The sequence below is a fragment of the Phyllostomus discolor genome, chromosome 2 (assembly GCF_004126475.2).
Source record: "Phyllostomus discolor isolate MPI-MPIP mPhyDis1 chromosome 2, mPhyDis1.pri.v3, whole genome shotgun sequence".
Taxonomy (NCBI): domain Eukaryota; kingdom Metazoa; phylum Chordata; class Mammalia; order Chiroptera; family Phyllostomidae; genus Phyllostomus; species Phyllostomus discolor.
The window spans coordinates 154,284,984-154,310,484 of NC_040904.2; the positions used below are offsets into that span (position 1 = coordinate 154,284,984).

Consider the following 25,501-nt stretch of genomic DNA (forward strand, 5'->3'; position numbering starts at 1 on the left):
ATATCTTAATAAGGAGTCACTAAATCATAAGTCACTGCAGTGAATCAAAAATAGGTGAGCAATGGCAGAACTAAATCTCACCTACTTATACTAGGTGACCATGCTTTAGAACAGTACAGAGAAGAGGATAAGATTTTAGAATCAGACTTAGTATTAAACCCTTGCTCTGCTACAAGGATTTTGACCTTAAATTAGCTTCAGACAATAATTTCATACTGATTGTATGTTGAAATGATAATATTCTAAATATATAGGATTAAATCAAATACATTAATAACACTAATTTCACCTGTTTCTTTTTTACTTTTTAATATGGCCACTAGAAAAACTAAATTTACAAGTGGCTTATAATGTATTTTTATTAGCTGTGGTCTAAACAAATCACATCTTTGATAGTTTCAAATGCAAAATGAGATGAAAATTCCATTTATGTGCTTCATATAAATTGTTTAGGAGACTAAAATCCTACTGTACTTTAAATTCCTTATACTTTAGGAAGTATGATTTTTAATATCCCATTTATCAAATCCATTTTATTATTTTATACCCCCAATCTCTTGATTACCCATTCAATTTACTGCCTATTCAAAGAGACACACCTCAACTTCCCACTTGAGCAATAATAGTACTCATGTCACCTTACAAACTACTGAATGAAGAACAGCATGTGACAAGACCATCCTTCTCTACCAGCTGCATGCACTGCCTGTTATTCTTCGGATACTGTTAATACAAGCTCACTCTAAGATCAGTACACATTCCTAAGAAAATGTATTTCTGTCTCAAATTCACTACAATATTTTGGACTAAAGCAACGTATCCCATCTTTGACTTCCCTATCAGCAAATCTACCTTCGAGTGTACAATGAGGCTAAAATCTAGTTTCAAATTGTGCATCATAAGCTATTAAATAAATATAACTGAAAAAATAAGAATATTCTTTTTCAGAGCCTAGAGATAAGGCACCAACTGGTAATGTAAAAAGGTGACTCTTTTTATCTGCTCAGACAGCTTGAGAGAAAGGTGTAAAAATACTGATAAGGACTATAAATTTAACCCACTCTCCTATCACTTATTAACATTACTGACAGGACATGCCATAGTGCTGAACATGTGTTATTTAAATGAGACTACCGTAGCTGGGAAATTCTAACTTACAATATGAAAAATATACAGTTATATATCACTTGAAATTCCTTCAAAGCATTTCCATAAACATCATCACATTAGTTCCTACAAAAGTCATTGGGTAGAAATAGGTTGACTTTTTTTTCTACCCCCTCATTTGACAGATGCCAAGGTCCAGAGATTATGAAATGACTTACCTACCCAAATAAAGTTTGTAGGTGAGAAGAGATGCCTAAGAAAATCTATTGCTGCCTGGTGGTTAAGATTGTGGACTCTGAAGTTACGCTGTGGGTTCAGGTGCTGGCTCTAAAACTTAGTAGCTGTGGGACTGCAGACAAGACACTTGTAATCTTATTCCCTTTATATTTCAGTTTTCTCATGAAGATAATATAAACTTTTTCCCCCATGAAAATTAAGATAAATTGCTCACACATAGAAATTCTCAACAAATGCTTTTATCACTTAAAGCTTTAGAATCTGAAAGAAGGAATGTTTGAAAATGATGGTTAAAAAAAACAAAAGACTTTTTGGCATAAACATAAGAATATTTCTAGAACCTCTTGAACCATAATCATAAACACTTCATGTTGATAACATTTTAATTTTTGGCAAACTCACTCTGCATGTCTTTTCCTTTACTTTATAATTACTTCTAAAAACCTCCAAGAAATGAAACTATTTCTTTTGTGTAGAGTACACACTTGGTAAAGTATACCACAGGACATACTCAAATTTGCAGAATCTAATCTTTAAAGTTGTTTCCCAAGTCACAATATACAAATATGAAATAGCACTGCACTGTAACCAAATCTTAATTCTGAAAACTAGCTAGTGCATAAATATTTTTTTAAATGAATAGAATGCCACCACTATGTATAGGGAAGGGAGGCAGTGTTTGGGGAAGAGTGTCACTTGTATCATTCTAGAAAGTCTATACTCATAGTATTACTTGGCACATGGCAAGTGCCCAATAAATAATTTATGAGTGAGTATATAGATAAATAAATAGAAGAAACTTAATAAATATTTCTTCAAGTGAACTAAACAAACAAGAAGCATTTGTGATACCGTGGGAGGCACCCTTATAAACCTAAGTCATTCATAAGGCTGGCCATAGCTCTAAAGCCATAGCCCAGAGACTAGAAGAAACAGATATTCTAAAATTTCCCCCTCCTAATCAATTTCAATGGCCTTTTCTTTATATAAACTTAAAAAATTATACCTAGGTGAATTCCTACAGAGCAAAGCTTCCTTTATACGTATAAAATGCTTTCAGGAATTAGCCACCATAAGCAAATTCCTACAGAGCAAAGATTCCTTTATACGTATAAAATGCTTTCAGGAATTAGCGACCATAAGCAAATTTCTTCCACATCAGTACATACATACTGATGTGTATAAAAGGAGTCTCTAATTGCAAAACAAAATAATGTTCTGATATGTGTTAAAATGCTCATTGCTAACAAAGGATTTTTTTTTCTATTCATGTCACATTCAGGGCAGAAGAGCAATTGTTGGTACATACTTATCACTCAATTAGTTTAGAACAGCTGAACTCGACTCTGGCATAGCTTTCATGCAAGCCTTATTCCTAAATGTTAGCTTGCCATTTGATATCAACATGGCTATAAAGATGAATTCAGAAGTCATCTTGCAAAAAAATTTTAAACAAAACTCTATAGGCATAGATAGAGCAATAAATCTGTTTCCCAAACAAAAGTAATGGTATAATTTTAAACTCTATACCTCTAAGGAAAAAAAAATTAAGACAGTGTAAAAGTAATACATGATGGCTTCCACACAATAGATCTGTTTTCCTGTTTTCAGACATTATTACCTCCATTAGCACAAATTTTCATAATCTTTTTTAAAAGTTAATTTCCTGGGCACATGCCTGGGTTGCAGGCCAGGTCCCCAGTGGGGGCCATGTGAGAAGCAACCACACATTGATTCATTCTCATTCCCTCTCTCTCTCTCTCTCTTTCTCTTCCCCTCTCTAAAAATAAATAAAATCTAAAAAAAAAAAAGTTCTTTAAAAAAAAAAGTTAATTTCCTTAGAAATATAGTTACAACGGAATGATGGCAAACATGTAAAACTTAACTACAAAATGTAAGATATATAAATATTAGAAAGTAAAACCTGTTGTTAAAGGTATATATTTTTTAACCAATCACTTGTGTGATTCAGGTTAAAGCATGCATTATTAAAACAACATAATTCAAAGATTATTCAAATATACTGCTGCTGGCTCACTTTAAAATCTGTTAAAAATAAATTGAGTATAAAAGTCAAAATCTAAAGTTATGAGGCAATAATTGTTATAAGAATTTCCACAATTGGGCTAGATTTCCAGAGTAAATGGCACAAATATTTAGTGTACAATAAATCAATACAGTATTAGAATAAAGATATACATTAGCAATATATTTTTTATAAATAAGTTACTACTACAGTTTACCATATATTGGAGATTTCTGGTAGTTTGTTATACTTTATTTTTAAACTACTTATAAACCAGATTAAATACCTCTTTGCATTGAGTTTATTTATATAAAAACATTTTTCAGATAGGTAAAGTTAATATAGAATAATTAATGAGCAAGAAGAAACTAGTTTTAAAACAACACAACTCTACTGAGGAACTATGAAAATATCTAATTTTTTTAAAGTGCCCCTGATCCCTGAAATTGTATTCCCATTGAAACAAATATATGTATAGGGAAAATACATATAAAGTTTATTTAAAAGGAACAAAAAAGGGAGAATAAATGTACTATACTTAAAGGTCTTTACCATTTTGAGAATTAACAATGAAAAACACAAGTTTTAACGTGGTAATGCAAACCAGACGACTACTTCCCCCACCAGATTTGAGATTGTGCAAATCTCTTAAAAATTAGAAATAGTATCATACGTTTTATAGTTTTACCTATTATATACTTTGTATTATATTAGATTGCCCCCCTCATATATCAACACAATCTAAAACCTTAAGTTAGGAAAAATAGTTCCATATGAACTCCTAATTGCTGAGAGTATAAATTTGTACTTTCTTGTCCCAAAGTTGATAGGCTTCATAGATTATTTCTGGTACATCTAGGATTTCATGCGTTACTCTGCTTCACACATCCACATCTTTCATAAGTTTCTTGATAATAACAATAGAGAATGTACAAAGTTCTTATGTACTTACACATACTAAAAAGCAATCAATCTAGTGGACTGGTTAAGAGCAGACTGGTTAAGAGCAACTGAGTCTAAATACTGTCTCTACACTTACTAGCCACATGATCGTGGGCAAGTTACTTAACTTCTCTGTGTCTCGGTTTCTATATCTATAAAATGGGATACATACCAGTCTCATGAAGATGAAATAACAGCTCTAGTATCTTAGTATCTCACACAGGTTGCTTACATAGGGTTAGCTGCTACTATTATTATGTGTCGTGTATAGAGACAAGTACTTTACATAAATTAATTCTCACTTAACTCTGTTCTACAGATGATGATATTGAGGTTTCCAGTAGTTCAGCAACTTGCCTTTAATAAAAATGCTAGCACGCAGAAGGGTCAATATTGACTCCAAATCCTGATAGCTGTGTTTCCTCAAAAGAGGCCCCATGGATATTCTCATGAGGAATCCATAGTTTTTGCTCTGATGATTTTTAAGTTATTCTAAAGATAACTTTCAAATGAAAATTTCCAGAGTAGATTTTAATTTCTTAAATCATCAAACTGGGATATTCAAACCATGGTGTTCCCAGGAATTTTTCCATACATAGTAGCCAACTTTGAGGAACTTCAAATGTAATATTCAGCTTTCACTCTTTAGGGATAACAGCGTAGCCGTGGCTCAGTGGACTGCGAACCAAAGAGTCGCTGGTTCGATTCCCAGTCAGGGCACATGCCTGGGTTGTGGGCCAGCTCCCCAGTGTGTGTGCCCGGGGTGGGGTGGGGGAGGTGGGGGGGGCTCACACATCAATGTTTCTCTCCCTCTCTTTCCCCCTTCCGCTCTCAAATAAATAAAAAACCAAAAAAAAAAAAAAAAAAGAATGACAGCATAAACTTTTTCAACATTTTCATGTCTATTTCATTATATGTTGGGAACCACCCTGCCTGCTTTCTGAAGCTGTAACCCCACCATGGCTAAGGCTGAGTGAGAGACCTTGGGACCATAAGCCACTAAGGAGACAAAGCTTAACTCCCAGGCAGGGCCACTACCTCTGCCCTCTTTTACTTCACCCTGCTTGGCCCCAGGCAGATGACTGGTTAGCCAATGACAGGTAAGATTCCTCAAGAGAGGGACAACCTAAGATGGGCACAGTCTTCCAGGGGCCCTCAGGGAAGGACTGGGGGGGCTATAGAAAAAGGGGGTGATGGACCCTTGCCCCTTGACTTTGACACAGCCTGAGTCCTCATTCTGTCTGTGAGAGGTCACCTAATCTCTTGGCTGCCTTACTTCCCCTGCCTGACTTAAGCCTGAAACAATGCCGGAGGTGGGTGTAGCCCTGTGGTGGAAAGGGCAGGTTCCCTGGGGCGATCAGGCCTAAGAAAGAATGCATAAAATCCTGTGAGACCTGCTTTACTAAGAATGCCCTCAATTTTCTGATAAGGGTCCAAACATGAACTGAGTTTGTTTCCCAAGGTTTTATAGCCCTTTAGCTAACTGACCCTGACTCAGAATAAGCCCTCATAGTTCTCTGAATGCTATGTATTGTTTGATCCTTACTGCCTGACAATGATGATGAGCTTTACCTGTATTCCTGTGCACACTGAACCCTATAAAAGCCCATTGAGGAACAGGCTCCTGGCCCTTCTCTTTGAGAGATGGGCCACCTTTCCTCCCCAAGCAGACCATATCTTGGTGGACTTATTCTCATCTGTGGTGGACAGAGAGCGGGGAGAGGGGCGGCTATACAGGCAGAGCCACCCCACAATTATAGATACCAAATGTCGGGCCTTTTGGTTAGTCTAATTACTTGAAAAAGTAAAAATATACTTTTAAAAATACTCTGGTACCCCAAAGGTATGGCATACCTTTAGTAAACAGTGCTAGAACTCACATTGAGCACTAGACTCTCTTTAATCCAATTATGTAACTACAAAAGCCTACCGGACATTTCTACTTGAATAGTTAAAAAAATAAACCCCAAATAAATCCATTTTCTCTGTACCATCTTTCCCCAAACAAAAACCCTTCTTCACATCTCTAATTCTTCTCAATGGTATCCCTAGTCTATCAACCATCCAGGCTCATGACCACAGAATAATCCTTGACTCCTCTCCTTTATTCTCTCTATCCAAACAGTCACCAAGTATTTCTGTCTTTGAATACATTCTCTCAACCACAGACTCTACGTCATCCCTGTAGTTATAAACCTCCTTTAGGTTTTCATCACTCCATGTCTGCCTCTAGTGGCTATCACCCCATTTCTTCTCTCCAATTCTGTCACTTCATTATCTATACCACCACTAGTTTATCCTTCTTAAAAAAAAAAATCAATTTGACCATATTAGTCCTCTACTTTAAAACCTCCATGGATTCTCATTGCTCAACCTACAGAACACAGTCCAAATTTGGAATCAGGGCTTTTGATCATCTGACATTGATCCAACTCACAGCAAACATTCCCCCATTTTAAAAGTGTGGCACTTAAAGATATCATATAATATCTTATATGTTTCTTAACCATTTCCTGTGACTATTATTAGTGAAGTAGAGGATTCTGTAGGAATTAGATTTCTTTTGTATCCTTCCCACTACAGAGTATTAAGTTAGGTACTGACCAGTTAACCAATTCCTGAGTTAGATAATGAGTTAATCAGTGCATGTATATTGGGTACCTGATAGGTGATGATTTGTTCAATAAATATTTACTGAGTAATAAATTTGTGCCAAGAATACATGTGACTTCCATCTACTAAGTGATTTCCATATGCCAGGCAACAACACATTAATGTTATATATGTTATATACATGTTATATACATTAAATGTTATATACATTATCTCACATAATGCTTAAAGCCACCTGGAGGCTGCTATTATGATCTTCATTTTTAATATGAGGCAAGTGAATATCTAATAAAGTCACGGGTATAAGAGACAAATAAAAGTCAAACTCGGAAATTGTGAAAAGCCTGTGCCCTTTACCAGTGTATTCAATTCCCTATAGAGATATTACTTAAAGGACACAGAGGACACACACAATTGTAATACACTGCAATAAATGCTATGGAATGATGCATAAGATTTTATTTAAGCAAAGAATGATGGGTAAACTCTAGGGTAAAGAAGGGAGAGAAGATATGAACAGGTGACACTTAAAAAAACAAAAAACAAATAAATAGTAAATAGAGAGGAAGAAACAATCCCAAAGAAGGGAATAATGTACAAAGGCATAAAGATACAAAATTTCTTGATGTATTCAGTGAATGCCAAGTAGTGTTTCAGAAAGTTCCAATGCTCCAGAAAGTAAAGTTCGATAAGAGGAACTGGTAGGAAATGAAGGTAGAAAAAGCAGGTAGAGTCATATTGTGAATTGTTTAGCCAAGGATTTTAGATTTTTATCCAATTAGAGAAAGCAACTGAGTAATTTTAAGCAAGAGAGTGAAATATTGCAGTTATGTTTTAGAAATATTCCTCTGGCACAGAAAAATGGACTGAAAGAGCTACAGCCTAGATGCAAGAACGCCTGTCAGAAGGCTACTGAAACAGTTCAGGCTACAGCACTGGTGGCAAACACAAGGCCCACAGGCCAAATCCAGCCCTCTTCTTTGTTTTATCCGGCCTGGCACCTTGTTTCTATGCAGCGGCAGCACCAAGTACCATACCTCTAATTAAGGAGTAGTTACATTTATACAGTCCAAAAATTACATTCGGCCCCTTGAAGACAACCACGAGGCTCATGTGGCCCCCGGTGAAAATGAGTTCGACACCCCTGGGCTAGAGACTAACATAGAGCAGTGGTGACTGGAGAAACAGACAGATTCAAAAGACATATAGGATATGGAACTACAGGGCTCAGTAACCAATTAGATTGAGGTTTGAGGTTTGGCAAGAAGATGCAGGAAAGGAAGAAATCCAAGCAAATCAAGGTTTCTAGCTTAAGTACTGGTTGATGGAAGTACCATTAACTAAAACGGGTAACAGGACTCCTAGCCAAGATGGAGGCACAGGCAGATACACTTTGTTTCCTTGCACAACCAAAAGGACAACAACAAATTTAAAAACAAAAAACAACCAGAACTGCCAGAAAATCGAACTGTATGGAATATGGAAGTCTGACAACCAAGGAGTTAAAGAAACATTCATCCACAACCAAGGAGTTAAAGAAACATTCATCCAGACTGGTACGAGGAGCGGAGAGGACACGTAGCAAGGCAGCAGACGGGGTAAGCAAGACAGTGGCTGGTAGACCAGGAGCTTGCACATTCATGTGCAGATAAGCCAGAAGAAACAATTAGGGAGCAAGACAGACTACACAACCCATGGGTTCCAGCACAGGAAACTAAAGCCTCAAAAGTTATGGCTTTAAGAACCTGTGGGGATTGCAGTGGTAGGAGAAACTCCCAGCCTCACAGGAGAGTCTGTTGTAGAGACCCACAGGGTTCTAGAATGTACACAAACCCACCCACCCAGTAATCAGCACTAGAAGGGCCCAATTTGTTTGTGGATAGCAGGGCAAGCAAGCAGCATTGTTATGATCCTTCCCCCACATACAGCGCCATAACCTAGTGAAGTGGGTTACCCACCCTGGGGAATACCTACGGCTCCACTGCTTACAATATAACAGATATACCAAGACAAAGAAATATGGCCCAAATGAAAGAACATATCAAAACTAAAAAAAGAACTAGGCGATGAGTAGAGCCAAACTATCAGATAGAGTTCAAAACACTGGTAATCAGGATGCTTACAGAAATGATTGAGTATGGCTGCAAAATAGAGGAAAAAGTGAAGACTATACAAAGTAAAAGAGAAATATACAAGGAACCAACAGTGAAGGGAAGGAAACTGAAACTCAAAGCAACGATTTGGAACAAAAGGAAGAAATAATTATTCAACCAGAACAGAATGAAGAAATAAGAATTAAAAATAATGGGGAGGGGCTTACAAACCTCTGGGACAACTTTAAACGTTCCAACACCTGAAACATAGGGGTGCCAGAAGGAGAACAATAACAGCAAGAAATTGAAAACTTATTTGAAAAAATAATGAAGAACTTTCCCAATGTGTTAAAGGAAACAGACTTTCAGGACACCAAGAAGCTCAGAAAATCCCAAAGAAACTGGACCGAAGGAAGAACACACCAAGACATATCATAACTACATTACCCAAGATTAAAGATAAGGACAGAACCTTAAAAGCAAGAGAAAAGGAGACAATTACTAAAAAGGAGTTCCCACAAGACTGTCAGCTGATTTCTCAAAAGAAACCTTGCAGGCAAGCAGGGGCTGGAATGAAGTATTCCAAGTGAAAGGCAAGGACCTACATCTAAGCTTACTCTACTCAGCAAAGCTCTCAATTAGAATGGAAGGGCAGATAAAGTGCTTCCCAGGTAAGGTCAAGTTAAAGGAGTTCAGCATCACCAAGTCCTTATTATATGAAATGTTAGAGGGACTTCTCTAAGAAAAGGAACACCAAAACTATGAACAATAAAATGACAAACTCAGAACTATCAAAAACTGAACCTAAAAAAAAAACAAACTAAGCAAGTAACTACAACAGAATCACAGAAATGGAGATCACATGGAGGTTATCAGCAGCGGGGTGGGGAGAATAGGGGTAAAGGAACAGAGAATTAGAAGCATAATTGGTGGGCACAAAATAGTCAGGGAGAGGTTAAGAATAATATACGAAATGGAGAAGCCAAAGAACTTACATGTTCAACCCATGGACATGAACTAAGAGGGGGAATGCTGGTAGGAGGAGGGTGCAGGGCAGAGATGGAGAAATGGGAGAAAAACAATGGGACAACTATAACAGCATAATGAATAAAATATACCTAAAAAAACTAAAACAGGTAACAAGCAGAGAAATGAGGTGAAAGTATATAAAGCTGATGACTAGAGATGGTTTTGGTACTCCTGGTATATCCAAAAGTCATCTAATAAATAATTCAATCTAGAGCTCAGGAGAGAAAAAGCTAATGTGAAAATACAAAATTGAAAGGATTAAGCCAGGAAACTGTACAAAAGAAGAGACCCAAAAGTAAGTAATCCAGAGACTACCATATTTAAAACAAAGGTGAACTGGAGTAAATGAAAATGAGGAAGGAGAGAGTGGCAATATAGAAGTTTGGAGAGTTTTGTGAAGAATGGAGTTCTCAGTGCATTAAAGGTATGGAAGAGACGAAGATAAGAACTTGAAGTCTTTCTTGGATTAGGCAACTGAGTAGTTGATGACTCGAGGCAGAGAGGAATGGATAGTAAAGAAAGCTAAACTATAGAGGGGTTGAGTGAATGGCAGAGGAGGAAAGGGATATTAATCTTGGCAAGAGGAGAATAAAGGGCTGAAGAACAACATTTTCAGGATGGTAGAGATTTTAGCATTTTTATAGGTTTATAGAGGAACCAGTAGAGAATGAGATTTTTTATTTGGCTTTCATACTTAAACTTAATACATGGAAAGTTACCCATGATACGCCATTAAGTAAAAAAACAAGTTTCAGAATATGTACAGTATAATGTCACTTAAAATACAATTCAGATTCCTTTTTATCGCCTTTAAGGCCTTTAGGTCATCTATGACCTGGCCCATGCCTACTTCTGACTTCATCATATGCCATGCCCCAGCCACACTGGCCATTCTATTCTGATGCTTCAATATGTTAAACTTGTTTTTTTGCATCAGGGTCTTCACACTTACTGTTACTCCCACCTAAAATTCTCTTCTCCCTATGCCTGGCTAGTTCCTTTGAGCCATTCAGATCTCAATTCTCTTTAGAGAGGCCTGCCCCAACTGTTTGTAATAGCACATTTCCCCCTAGCCCAGCCTCCAAAGTTACTATTATTACTTTGTCTTAGCAACTATCACTATCTGAAATTTTTGTTTATTTATCCATCTTCCCCATCAGAAAATAAGCTCCATGAGAAAAGAGATTTCACCTGTCTTGTTCAACATACATCTCTGCTGCTTGGCACATAGTAGGCATTCTGTTGTTGAATGAAAATGTACACACATGTATATATATAAATGTATGCATTACCTGGAAAACGTTAAGAAAGTTCTTAAAAGATTGTTATTTTAACTTATATTGAGGTGATTATGAGACTAAGAAGAGAGGTATACAATACCCATTCACTTTTTGCTCCATAGATCTCTATCCACACTTCCTACAAAAATCATCTTTTGTAATTAAAAACCAGTATCTAAATAATGATCATATGAGCCTAAGATAGTCAATTCTGCCTATTTTCTTTTGATGGATTGTCATGATCTGACTGCAGACTGATCTTTGAGTTATTTTGGTAGGGCAGTTCAAAGTTACAATCTTAAAGCTTAGAACTGAAAAAAACTTAGAGATCATCTAATCCAACCCCACAATTTTACAGATGAGGAAATAGAAACTCATAGTAATTTAATTAATAAAACTAGGCATTCATGAAAACATTTCAAAGACCAAATGATTAAGAACTACTTAAAAGGCTAATCTATTACATGTTATACATAATTTAAATAACTAATAAAAACTTACTAAAGCTTACTCTCACATATAACCTATAATCTTCTGGTGAATAATTACTCAAAGTAAAACTATTCCCTTAAGCACACTATTTGAACCCTATGGTTAAGCATCAGTTAACCATTATAATATGACAAAGGATCAGGATACATAAATATAGGGAGTGAAAATTATTCACCGTTAGGTGTGCAGACTAGCTAAACTAGCAGGCACAGCTTTCAACCAGGGTGAAGAGTAAGTCAAGGATATGATATATTTAAGGATTCATTACACTTTGATTCCAATTTCTGTATCAATGTCTACAATGTGTATTTAATGGAATTTAATAAAAATTAAATGTTGGATAAGAAATACACTAAATGTCACAGAAATGACTTAACTATTTCTCTTTACATACAGAGTCAGGTACAAATAACGCCCCTTTTTTATTACAAAATCTTTTATTACAAAATTATAAGCATGTGATTCTATAACATAACAATATCCCACTCAAGCACACCACATGACATTTTAGGTGAAATGTTCAAATTAAAACTATAAATTATTATACCCATATTACTACCCTATCAACCACACTCAGGTAGGCCTTACTTCTGCCAGACACTGTATACACTGCAGTTTACCAGGAATACAAGTTTTACCTAAATTTTTGAGTTGAGCTAATACCAATTTATGTTTAACAAATTATCTCATTTGATATTCACAACCCCACAAACAGCAGAAATTACTACTCCAGTTTAATACATAAGAATGAAGCTCAAAGATTAAGGAACTTGACTATGGTCATTTTGACAAGTCCTTACACCCAGATCTTGTACTTCTTAGCCACTGTTCTTTCCATCCCTCAGGCTACCTCACATTCACTATGTATTAAAATGCAAAACACCTTGTAATTTCCTTCCTTCCACATTGGCGAAGGTAAAGAGGGTACCAAAATCCTACCAGTCTTATCCCTTTCTATTCCATTTGAAATTTTTGATACCTAAGAAAATATTAGTCATTTTTCTTCACAGTAAGGAAAAAGATGTGACAATCATCTTAATTGAGAATCGTGCTCATCAGCAATTCTGTTTGGAATCCTACCAAATATTCAATTGTTGTATTAATCCTAATGAAATTAAAATATCCTCTTATTTAGAAAGCTCTCCACAAACAATATCCAAAGTAGTGTTAATATAGACTTTACAGTTGAAAAAAATTTGAAACAAAATATTACTCATCAGCTGTTCAACTGTGGATACCTTTCTTAACTTCCTTGAGTCTCAATGTTCTCATCTACAAAATGAGGATAACCACCACTCACCTCTGTGAATTGTTAGGAAGAGTCAATGAGTTAATATGCATAGAGCACTTAGCTCTTAGAAAAGGTCCAAGTCATAAAGTTGTTGTTAGACCAAAAAAAACCCCCACAAAACAAACAAACAAAAAAACCCAGATGCAGGTAAGTACTGATGATACATAATATCATTTAACTTACGTGAACTTTACTGGTTTAATTCCTAGGGTGACCTTAATTCTTTTTCTCCCAAGTATCTGGGACAGGACAGAATAAATCATACTTGCTCCTAGGGTACCAATTAAAGTGAGTGCTATATTTCAGCCCTGTTCTAAACCCTCTATTTAAGCAATATAGTAATACTGAATAGAAAATCTATCATTTGATTATGTTAGAATTGGCTGTATCCAAATCCAAGCTTACACTATTTTCACTCCTACTCTTTACGTCTAGGTGCATCATTCACTACTTTGAAATAAATCTAGTAATACTAAGCCAATTTTAGAAATACAAATCATGATACAGTGAATTCATGTTGGGTTGAGAAGGGTAGGAAGTTTCGGGGGGAGTGAGGAAAGAGAGCTAACATTGAGACATTATGTATTCAGCAGTGTATATCATGACTAAATTTACTTTCTTTTAATCTTCAATGCATCATTTTAATCAATATTAGCATCATTTTACAGACTAAAAAAGGGAAGCTCAAACTTTTGCTCACCCCCCTGGCTCAAAGTGCTCCAACCACTCTAACCTACAGGAAAGCTATTGCTCAACTCAAGGCCTTTTCTTTTAAAATCTCCGCCCAGAACGTTTTCCTATATCCCCACAATGCTGTCTCCTTCTGCTTTAGGTCTCATCTCAAACAGTACCTACTCTTACCAATTCTAAAGTAGCATACACCAATTACTCCATCCTTACTTCCTTCATAAATACAAGTGATCTGTATTCATCTTCTTGTGTTAAAGGACAGGAATACTTTGACTTTTCACTACTGTATCCTCACTGCTCAACACACGAGATGATGCTAGCTTAGTGAATGAATGCAGACTTCCCTAGAGCCATTTAACAAGTAAATGGCAGGGCCTGGAAACCAATCCACATACCACTACTTTTTTCAGTGGTGAGAAGAGCGATGCTTTGTGCTGGAAAATTAACTTCTAGGTGTGCCTTCCTACTTTCTATATTCATTCACTTTTTTAAAATTACAGAACTACCTACACATATACTTAATACAAAATAACAGCAATTTCAAAAAATTCTATACTGCCTTTCAGAATCACAACTGAAGTAAAAAAAATGCATTTATGATGTCCGTTAACAATCATAATACTTCAAAACTGTTCAGTAATTGGCATCTATACATAGTTATTTAAGGATAAAGAAAATTTAAATAAATTCATTTTACTAACAGGTTGGTAAACTAATTTGTTCTTTTTTTTTATTTGTTTTGGATTTCCCAACATGTCATTCACAAAAAGCTTTTAATCGGCCAGGGGATTATCATTCTGATAACGGCAATAATGTTCTTTCTTAAGAAAAGATGACACAACTGCACTGAATCTCTTGCATTCATTGCATTTAAACCATGTTCTTGCAGACAGAAGTCACCTCATGTAAAATGCCCAGTGCAGTCAGAGCAAATCACAAACAACATCCCGTTTTTTTACCTAAGCCAGGGGGTTTAATACTTACTGCTGAGTGCTCCATCCTCGGATACTCCTGTCCCTCTCATTCCTAGGTAAGTCAGTCCCAATATTAGGAAAAATAAGCAGGCAGCAGTTAAGAGAAACATCGACAAGTAGTGGGCACTGAAACCCGAGGTTGGGGACAACTCTTCGCGTTTAAACTGCTGGAGAAGTTCTTCCTCGGGTTCGGAAAGCTTCGGCTTGTTGTATGCATTTTTCAGGTAGGTATGATTGGAGCCCGTATGATTGGAGTGATTGATCCTGAGTGAACCAGAGCCGGCCACGGCCGCACTGGGCGGGAGGCTGTTGGAAAAAATCCTGGGGGAGTCCACACTGAAGGCCCCACCGCCGATGTGATTATTGGTTTTAAGAAGGGAGCCTGTGGACGAATCCAAGGTTGCGTCCATGTCAGTCAGTGGCGGGGGCAGAAGGGGGGCCAGTTTCTTCGCGTTAACACGGTATCTAGGAATGGGGCTGGAGTCCAGTTGATCACACCCTCCTCCCAGCTCCGCCGCCGCCACAGCGGACTCTTCGAGGTTTCGACTCCTGTCTAGACTCCCCGCGGCCGCCGCCCTGTCATTCATCGCGAGTCCTCCCCCTCCTTGAACCGAGGGCTCCAGCCGGCCGCCGGCAGATTTAGAAGACGGCTGAGGCAGAGGCTTACTATGGCTCCGTCTGGGCCGATGCCGGGAAAGGGAGTCGTCCTTTAATACCTGTCTGCCTGAGGCCACGTCGACGTCCTCCTCTTCCTCCGAGTCCGAGTAGTTTTCCCTGCAGCTGTAGGAGAGAAGCCGGCTGCCATTCACAGTCCGGCTGGACCACGACGGCTCCTCTGCCTCCGGGTCCCTGTCCTCCCGCTCTTCACCCTCCTCTTCCTCGTCCTCCGCAGTTCCATCTCTCCCCGACGGGGTCTGCAGCTCGGGGGCCGCCGGCCTCCTGGCCCCCCACCAGGAGTGGGGCTTCCTTCGCTCGGCCAAGGTGCTGTTAGTCACCTCGCTGGCGGCCAGGGGCGCCGACGCCGGTTTGAGCCCGCGGTACTGGAGCGAAGCCCGGTCTTTCCTGCCGCTCCCGCCGCCGGCCTGGTCCCGCGGACTGGCCTCCACGTCCGACTCGTCCGAGCTGAAGCCCAGAAGCACTTTGCTGCCAGCCGTGGGGGCGGCCGAGGCGCCCCCGGGCCCTCCCAAGGGGCAATCCGGGCCGGAGGCCGAGACTCGGCCCAGGCCCCCAGGAGTCCGAAAGTGGGAGAGATCTCCAGAGATCGCCCGGACCCCAACGCCGACGGCCGCCGAAGCCGGTCCCGCAGCGGCAACCGTGGCGGCTGCCGTGTTATTGTTATTACTGTTCCGAGTCTTGTTGCCGCGGCCCCCAGACTGGTGCTGCCGCTGCAGCTCTTCCTCTCGAAGCTTTTTCAGCTTTTTGAGGTAGACTGGGCGGGTGCTCTCCGTCACTGGGCCAGGAGACAGGCCGTAACGGCGGAGCTGAGAGAAAAGCTCCTCATCCGAAAGCTGCTGAGGCGCCGAAGCCGCTGCCGCTGCCGCCGCCATTTTCTCTCTAGGGTGTTTTACAAGCTCCGCGCTACCGGAAGTGACGCGACGCCCTAGACCCTGAACTAGACCGGGTTGCGTCGCCTTCCCAGCGCCACGGAATCCTCGGCCAATGGGATGCTCGGGAGGAGCTCACCTGAGCGGGAAAGGGCCACCTGAGCGCCACGGGACGCCCGCGGTGCAGAGTTTTTGTACATTCTCACCTTGGGGTGCCAGCACACTCTCCCCTCCTTCTCCTCTCCAATCCCAGCTGTTCTGTGCCCTGCCCTTCTTAGTGTCTTTCCCGGGGGCTGCCTCTTACAGCACGCACCTTGACCTCCTCTTCCCAGGCTCCTGCCAGCAGGCAGTAATAATTGGAATGAAATCTCCCTTGAAGTTCCTCGCATTAGTTTTCTTTTCATCCAGATTCCTTCTGCCGAGGGAAGCCTAGCCAGACTGAAAAAAGAAATGGTCGGAAAGATTGGTGATTCCCTGTTTGACTCCAAATTCTTTTTTTCATTTTGTCTTTACGCATGAATTACAAAAAAAGAAGAAAAAAGTGTTTTTCCTTCATTGCTCTTTCTGAGAAGCCTCTCCGCCTCCATTCTAGGGAGAAAATACTGAGTAGACCAGTCACAATACAATTTTATTTAAGAGTAAGGACTATTTATTCCTTATTTGGTCGTAAGGTTTTATGTGCCCCTCCTTTTAAAAATCTAATGACTTCAATAGGTCGTCATTTTTGTAATTGAGAGAGTCTATCATTTGCTTCATACTATGCCAAAAAAAGAGACATAATGCCATCCTACTTATTTCTTAGCACCTATATTTGTTTATATAATTATTAATTAGTACATTTATGCTTTTTAAATTTTTTTACTGTCTTTCAATGAAATATTGTAAGACAATTCTTTGGACTATAAGCTCCACGAGCAGAGAACCCTTGCTTTTATAATTCTCAGTCCAGTCCTGTGTGCCTAGAAATTCAATAAATATTTGAAATAATTAATGGGTTGCAAAGCCAAGATAATATGAGATGAATATTTCAACATGGGAATAGTGGCAGATGAGAAGAAACCTTCACACAAAGTCACAAAAAGCAATTAAGACCTAGATATCCAACCCCCTCACAAAATGAGAAATGAATCCCAAAGAGGTGAAATCTGCCCAGTTTGGTAAAGATTGCTTCACTTTTCCTCAAACTTTGGCAGAGCTAATACTTCTTGAGTATTTAAACCCTAGTAGCTACACAGCAGCACCTAGCACAATATCTGGCACACTGAAGTAATTTTTGGTCGAATGAATTATTTTACCGTATTGCCTTATACACACCTGTATAGAAAAATGGTAGGTAAAAACTTAGATACTAGCTTTTTAATATCCTGAATCCAATGGCAAGATAATACTCAGTAACCTGAGCCCCCAACTACTCTTAGCAAAAGCTTGCCATTTCCTTAAAACAAAAACAAACAACAACAAAAAAACCCTTTTATGTTGCGGGTTACCTCCTCATTCTTTATCAGGAGACTTTAAAATTTTACAATGCTTCTGAGTCTATTAATGTTAATCACTTCTAAGGTGTTCAACACAGTAAATTTTAGCGACTCTGATCATAATGACCCGGAATTTATTACCATAATTGTCTGGGTGGGGAATCAAATTAGAACAAACTTACGGGACCTGTGTCTCAGAATAGCTGGGTGGTTAAACTGTGAGCTTTGGTGTTCAATAAAACTGGATATAGACCCAGCTCTGTCCTCTTACTTTTTTATTCTTAGGTCAACATTTGTCCCATGCCGTACTGGCTCTTCAGATAGGAATCATAGAAGTCTGTTGGCTCAGCCTCTGATTTTCATGAATCTGAAAATATACTTATTTCTGTAAAGATTGTAAGATTCTGTAAAGATTTCTGCCTGTATATTTGGGCAAGTTATTTACTGGTAATCTTTCTGAGCCTTAGATTCTGTATCAACAAAAGAAGAATGATAAGCCTTTCTCAGAAGTCTATTTTAAGGATTAAAAAAGAGTATGTCTGTGTAATACTTAGCACCATGCCTAACACACCATGTGCACTCAGTAAATATTGGCCAATAATGTAAACCTGAGCATCATATATGTGTTTGCTAGCACAGTTCCTGAGAACTCCATGTAACAGCAAATAAAAAAAAAATGCCATTGCACTGACAGAAATAAAAATGGTGAAACCTTGCCCAAAGAATCAAATAATCAGATTTAAAAATTAATGATAATGAAAGGCTTTGCAAACTATAGTTCTTGGTCATTTTAACGCTTGGCGGCAGCAAGTTTTGGAATGAATTAGGAATCAAAGATCTCAAGTCTCCAAGTTATGACAAATCACAGAGGCTCTGTGAACCTCAATTTATTCTTTTCTAAAATGTTGATACTGCTTCCCCTTTTTGGCACACAATTAGTATTTAATACGTATTCATTGAGAACAATGAATGAATACCATCTGTGAAAATATTATTCAAATATGTTGTTTAAATCTTATGTATTATAGCCAGATACTAATAATAATGAAAACTACAATTTATATGAGCTTTACACTTTACAATGAACTTTCAGATGCATGGTCTCATTTAGTCTGCAAGAAATCTTACCTCTAGAGATCCTGAGGGCATGATTTGTTCTACAGAAGTATATGAGGTTATAATTACCCTTTGTTTGAATGTTTGAGCATACCTGACACTTTCTCTGGAGAACATTCACTGTCTCAGCATCATCACTACTCACCCCCAACTTTCTTCTCATTTACCAATGGATCTCACTCCTGCTTCCAGATTGGCTGTAAGTTTAGAGTACAAGACTCTAAATGGGTGATCTGCAACCACATATTGATAGAGAATGGAATCTCAAGCTCACTCCTGCTTCCAAAAATTCGACTAAGGGAAACATTTATGATGGATTCCAGAAAAAAATAGCCAGTCCATCTCTCCCTCTAGATGTTTTTCATTTTATCTCTGCCTTAAGACTGCTTATCAGAGACCAGAATAGTTTGGGCCACATTACTAACTACGAACTCACCTTGGATCCCAGTAAATACCTTTCCTTGTGTTGCCCTTTATAGCCATGACAGCTTATATTGCAAGGACCTTCTAAAGCATGCTATGAAACCCAACAATGTGTTCAAATAAAGATATTGCTGAGAGTTCATTTCCTTGAAGAATGTCTTTTCTGGTCTCAGTATTAGAAGTAATTGTACTTTTCCAAGTAACTCACTCATTTTTGTTTTATTTTGTTTTTGCTTTATTTACTTTTTAATGGATGTGAAATTCACATAACATAAAATTAACCATTTTAAAGTGTACAATTGGTGGTATTTAGTACATTTACAATATAGTGCAATGATCACCTCTATTTTCAAAACATTTTTTATTTAATCTTTATTGTATTTTTTCCATTACCAGTTAGTCTCATTATACTCTCTTTCCCCCAGCAATCACCACACTGTTGTTCATGTCCATGAGTCATTTCTTTTTGTGCTGAATTCCTCAACCTCCTAAGACCCATCCACCCATTAGCTGCCATCTGCTCTCCAGTATGAGTCTGTCCCTGTTTTCCTTGTTAGTTCAGTTTATTCGTTAGATTCCACATATGAGTGAAATCATATGGTATTTGTCTTTCTCTAACTGGCTTATTTCCTTTACTGTAAGGTTCTCCAGGTCTAGCCACACTGTTGCAGAGGGTAAAATCTTCTTTTTTCTGGTTGAGTAGTATTCTATTGTGTAAATATTCCATAGTTGTTTTATCCACTCATCTATTGATGGACACTTGGGCTGCTTCCATATCTTGATGATTTTAAATAATGCTGCAATGAACATAGGAGTGCTTATATTCTTTCGAATTAGTGTTTTGGGTTCCTTCAGATATATTCCCAGAAGTGGGATCACTGGGTCAGAAGGCAGATCCATTTTTAACTTTTTGAGGTATCTCCATATTGCTTCCCACAGTGGCTGCACTAGTCTGCATTCCCACCAACAGTACAAAACAATTCCCTTTTCACCATATCCTAATCTTGTTGTTTGTTGATTTATTGATGATAGCCATTTTGACGTGCCTGAGATGGTATCTCATTGGTGGCTGTATTTGCATTCCCCTGATGATTAGTTATTGGGAACCACCCTGCCTGCTTTCTGAAGCTGTAACCCCACCATGGCTAAGGCTGAGTGAGAGACCTTGGGACCATAAGCCACTAAGGAGACAAAGCTTAACTCCCAGGCAGGGCCACTACCTCTGCCCTCTTTTACTTCACCCTGCTTGGCCCCAGGCAGATGACTGGTTAGCCAATGACAGGTAAGATTCCTCAAGAGAGGGACAACCTAAGATGGGCACAGTCTTCCAGGGGCCCTCAGGGAAGGACTGGGGGGGCTATAGAAAAAGGGGGTGATGGACCCTTGCCCCTTGGCTTTGACACAGCCTGAGTCCTCATTCTGTCTGTGAGAGGTCACCTAATCTCTTGGCTGCCTTACTTCCCCTGCCTGACTTAAGCCTGAAACAATGCCGGAGGTGGGTGTAGCCCTGTGGTGGAAAGGGCAGGTTCCCTGGGGCGATCAGGCCTAAGAAAGAATGCATAAAATCCTGTGAGACCTGCTTTACTAAGAATGCCCTCAATTTTCTGATAAGGGTCCAAAAATGAACTGAGTTTGTTTCCCAAGGTTTTATAGCCCTTTAGCTAACTGACCCTGACTCAGAATAAGCCCTCATAGTTCTCTGAATGCTATGTATTGCATTGTTTGATCCTTACTGCCTGACAGTGATGATGAGCTTTACCTGTATTCCTGTGCACACTGAACCCTATAAAAGCCCATTGAGGAACAGGCTCCTGGCCCTTCTCCTTTGAGATATGGGCCACTTTTCCTCCCCAAGCAGATCATGTCTTGGTAGACTTATTCTCATCTGGGGCGGACAGCAGGGTGGGGGGCTCTGTGGGCACAATTAGTGATGTTGAGCATCTTTACATATGGCTATTGGCCATTCATATGTCCTCTTTGGAGGAGTGTCTATTCAGATCCTTTGCCCATTTTTTAATCAGGTTTCTTGTATTTTTGGTGTTGAATTTTGTAGGTATTTTATAAATTTTGGATATTAACCACTTACCAGAAGTATCATCAAATGTGTTCTCCCATTCTGTGGGTTGTCTTTTTATTTTGTTGATGATCTCCTTTGCTTTGCAAAACTTTTTGGCTTGATGTAGTTCCATTTGTTTATTTTTTCTTTTGTTTCCCTTGCCTGGGGAGATATATCTGATAAAAAATTACTAGGAGCAATGTCTGATATTCTGCTGGCTATGTTTTCTTCTAGGATTTTTATGGTTTCAAGTCTAAAATTTAAGTCTGTGATCCATTTTGACTTTATTCTTGTGTGTGGTGTAAGAAGGTGGTCTAGTTTCATTTTTCTGAACATATCGGTTCAACTTTCCCAACACCATTTATTGATTAGCCCATTGTATGTGTTTGCTTCCTCTGTCAAATATTAATTGACTATAAAAGTGTAGGTTTATTTCTGGGCTCTCTGTTCTGTTCCATTGACCTATGTGTCTGTTTTTATGCCATTATCATGCTGTTTGGATTACTAGGGCCTTATAGTATAGTTTGATATTAGGTAACATGATTCCACCAACTTTGCTCTTCTTTCTCAGGATCACTGTTGCTATGTGGGGCCTTTTGTGGTTCCATATACATTTTTGAAATATTTGTTCTACTTTTTTGAAATATATCATAGAAATCTTGGTAGGAATTGCATTGAATCTCTAGATTGCTTTGGGATGTATGGACACTTAATGATGTTAATTCTTCTATCCATGAACATGGTATGTGTTTCCATGGTATCTTCTTCAATTTCTTTCTTCAGCGTCTTGTAATTTTCCAAGTACATGTCTTTTATATCCTTGGCTAGGTTTATTCTTTAGTATTTTATTCTTTTTAAAGTAATTGTGAATGGCATTGTTTTCTTAATTTCCCTTTCTGCTAATTTGTTATTGACATATAAAATGTAATTGATTTCTGGATATTAATTTTGATCCTGCTACTTTTACTGAATTTATTGATCAGTTCTAGTAGTTTCTTGGTGGAATCTTTCAGGTTCTCTATGTACAGTACATGTCATCTGCAAATAAAATAGTTTTACTTCTTCCTTTCCAATTTGGATGCCTTTTATTTCTTCCCCTTGTCTGATTGCTGTGGCTAGGACTTCCAGTACTATGTTGAATAAGAGAGGTGAAAGTGATAGGGGACTTAAGAGTTAGAAAAAAATAGTTTAAGTAATAGCTAATAAGCTTCATAATCAATGCATGTAAAAAGCTTTTGTTCCAGGAACTGAAGGTGTGACCCACCCTGACTCCAGGAGACCATAAGCAGTTCCACTTTTGTTCCTCAGAAGGACTGCAAGCAACTCAAGATGATACCTGAGCCATTGTGCTCCAGGGTGAGATGACCACTGCCTGGGGCACAGCTAAAGACCACCACCCAGGACAAGAATGCTGAAGTTGTTTTTTTCTAATTCAATTAACTTTTCCCTGAATTTCAAATCCCCTCACCATACCTTGTTTATTCCCTGCTATAAAATCCTTGGCCTGGACAGAAAAGACAAGATGGTCTGTTAGGGTATGAACCTACCATCTTCTCAGATAGTTGGCTATCTGAATAAAGCATCCATAAAGATTCAATCCCTGTCTCTGCTTATTGGGTTTGGTAGTAACAGGCAGCCTGAACTCCAGTGTCCTTTCTGGTTTCATATTTTTGCAACTCTGGTGGGACAGACTTTGGGACTCTCTGGTAAGTCTGGGTATTTGGTGGGGAGTCCCTTTGGCTGCCTGGGCTGAGAGGCCCCGGGGGTTTGGTTTCGGAGAATCCCAAGCAGCTGTCAAGTGATTTCACTTGGGGATACTGCCCCAAACTCCTGGCACTTCTCATTGTTTATCACATTTGATTGAATCATTGTGCTTTCTGGTTCAGGTTAAAATCCCGGGTCATGATTTAGGTCACCTGGTAAATGTACCTTTCTGGTTTACAGAGCTTGGTCTGAAAAAAAGAATGTCTGATCTGGTTTGGGTACCCTCTGTCTGAAGGAGCTCTGTCTGTCAAAGAATGTCCAATCTGGTTTGGGTACCCTCTGTTTGGAGCTCCCTCTGGTAGAATGGGGGGAAAAGCCTTCAATCCGGGAAGCAGCCCTTTGGGGACAGTTCTGACTAATTTGTCGACTTATAAGCATATATCTAGAGCGTATGTGGTTTTATTGTAATACTTTTCAGCTTATGTATTGTATAATGTAGACTCAGGAGAGCGCTGGTCACTGAATGGGTCTTTAAATTACCATATTATACTGTAACTAGAGTTGTTTTGTCAAAAATCAGGGAAGTGGGACAAAATGCCTTACCTAGAAGTTTTTTTGAGTTTACATGATAAAGAGGCAAAATTAAAAGGAAATAAGTTCATGGTTCAAAGAAAAGAGGTTTCATGTGAAAGATAGAAGCTCAGATCTGGGAGAGGGACCAGGAAGATCTAGATATTATGACCACTGCAAGCTGGTCAGACTTCCCAAAGCCCCAGGGTATCTACTCAGATAAGGGAATGAGGAAAGTGGACCTAAATTGACATCATCATCTAGAATTGGTCAAGGAACCAAATTTGGTGGAGGAAAACCCCTATCAGGGCAGGGCAATATCCTTTTCAGAGACTTCAAGTCGGAGTAGGGGCAGAGGGCCAGCCTGCTGGATATTATTGGGCACATACTCTGTTTTCTGCATCAGATCTGTTAAACTGGAAAAGCTCAAACCCTTCTAATAGAGATGATCCTGCTAAAATGACTGATTTGGTTGCATCAGTTTTCGCCACCCATCATCCCAATTGGATACAAGCCTTATTAAATTCTTTGCTTACAGGGGATGAGCAGAGCTGATGTTGGATAAGGCAAATGAAGAGGATCGGAGGTTGCACCAAGAAAATCCAGATGGGGCTCTGGACCCTCCCAGGACAATACCTCCAACCAAGTACAACTAGGACCCTGATGCAGATGCCTTTCTCTCTTGGAACATTATAAGAGATGCCTCTTTGAGGGAATGAGGAAGGGCGTCCCTGAGCAGAAAAGTCTGAGTATGGTGCAGGCGGTGAAACAAAAGTCCACCGACCACCCCTCCCAACACCAGGAAATAGTTAAGGAGATTCCTGGGGATGGCAAGCAACTGCTGCATTTGGATTCCAAACTTTGGGCTCATTGCTAAACCACTGCATGCGGCTCTGAAGGGACCGGAATATAGCCCTTTAGAGTGGACAAAGGAGTGCACTCAGGCTTTTGAGTCCCTGTAGGTGCACCTGGCTTCAGCACTGGCCTTGGGGCTTCCAAACCTACTGAAGAAGCCCTTTCAATAATATGTGTGTGAGAGACAGGGTGTTGCCCTAGGATTCCTCACCCAAATGCTTAGTGACATTTGCAGCCCATGCCTAATTGTCAAGGAAATTGGATCACTCTGTCCAGGGGCGGCCAGCCTGCTTGAGAGTGGCAGCCACCTGTGAGCATTTGCAGGAAGTTGAAAAGTATTCTTTGGGACAGCCTATCACCTTTTATGCACCTTATCAAGTATTGAGCTTGCTGGTGCAAAAAGGAAATATATGGCTCACTGCTGGTAGAATGTACCAATGGTACCAGTGCAGGTACCAAGCCATCCTTCTTAACAACCCCAACATCTCCATCAAAACTGTAAGTTAAGTCCTGCCTCTCTTCTCCCAGAGTGCAATTCAGCTGCACTGATGCATGACTGTGCTGAAATAATTGATGAAGTGTATTCTAGCAGAATTAATTTACAGGACCATCCTCTAGAAGAAGCAGACTGGACTCTCTATACAAATGGAAGCAGTTATGTGGACAAAGGAAGCAGAAAGGCTGGGTATGCAGTTGTGACTCTTGAAGGAGCAGTGGAGGCCAAGGCCTTGCTGCCAGGAACCTCTGCTCAGAAAGCCAAACTGATTGCATTGATGAGGGTACTGGAATTGTTGCATGAAACGAGAGTGAATGTGTATATCGACTCAAGGTAAGCTTTCCCAATTTTGCATGCACATGGTTTCATCTGGGAAGACAAAGAACTGTTAACCTACAAACAAATTTAAGCATGCAGCAGAAATTTTAAAATTATTAGAGACTGTTCATGTACCTTTACAGGTTGCAGTTATGCACTGCCTGAGGCAT

At 39.2% G+C, this 25,501-nt stretch overlaps 1 protein-coding gene across 1 annotated transcript in view; it reads right to left on the reverse strand.

Moving 5' to 3' along the window:
• LEMD3 (LEM domain containing 3) overlaps positions 1 to 16,354 on the reverse strand; it is a 58,044-nt gene extending 41,690 nt beyond the window's left edge. Inside the window, exon 1 of the mRNA XM_028531685.2 lies at positions 14,785 to 16,354. Within this exon, the coding sequence (XP_028387486.1) occupies positions 14,785 to 16,321 (1,537 nt within the window). The 5' untranslated portion in view covers positions 16,322 to 16,354. The remainder of the gene's footprint in view (positions 1 to 14,784) is intronic.
• Positions 16,355 to 25,501: the final 9,147 nt, after the last annotated feature.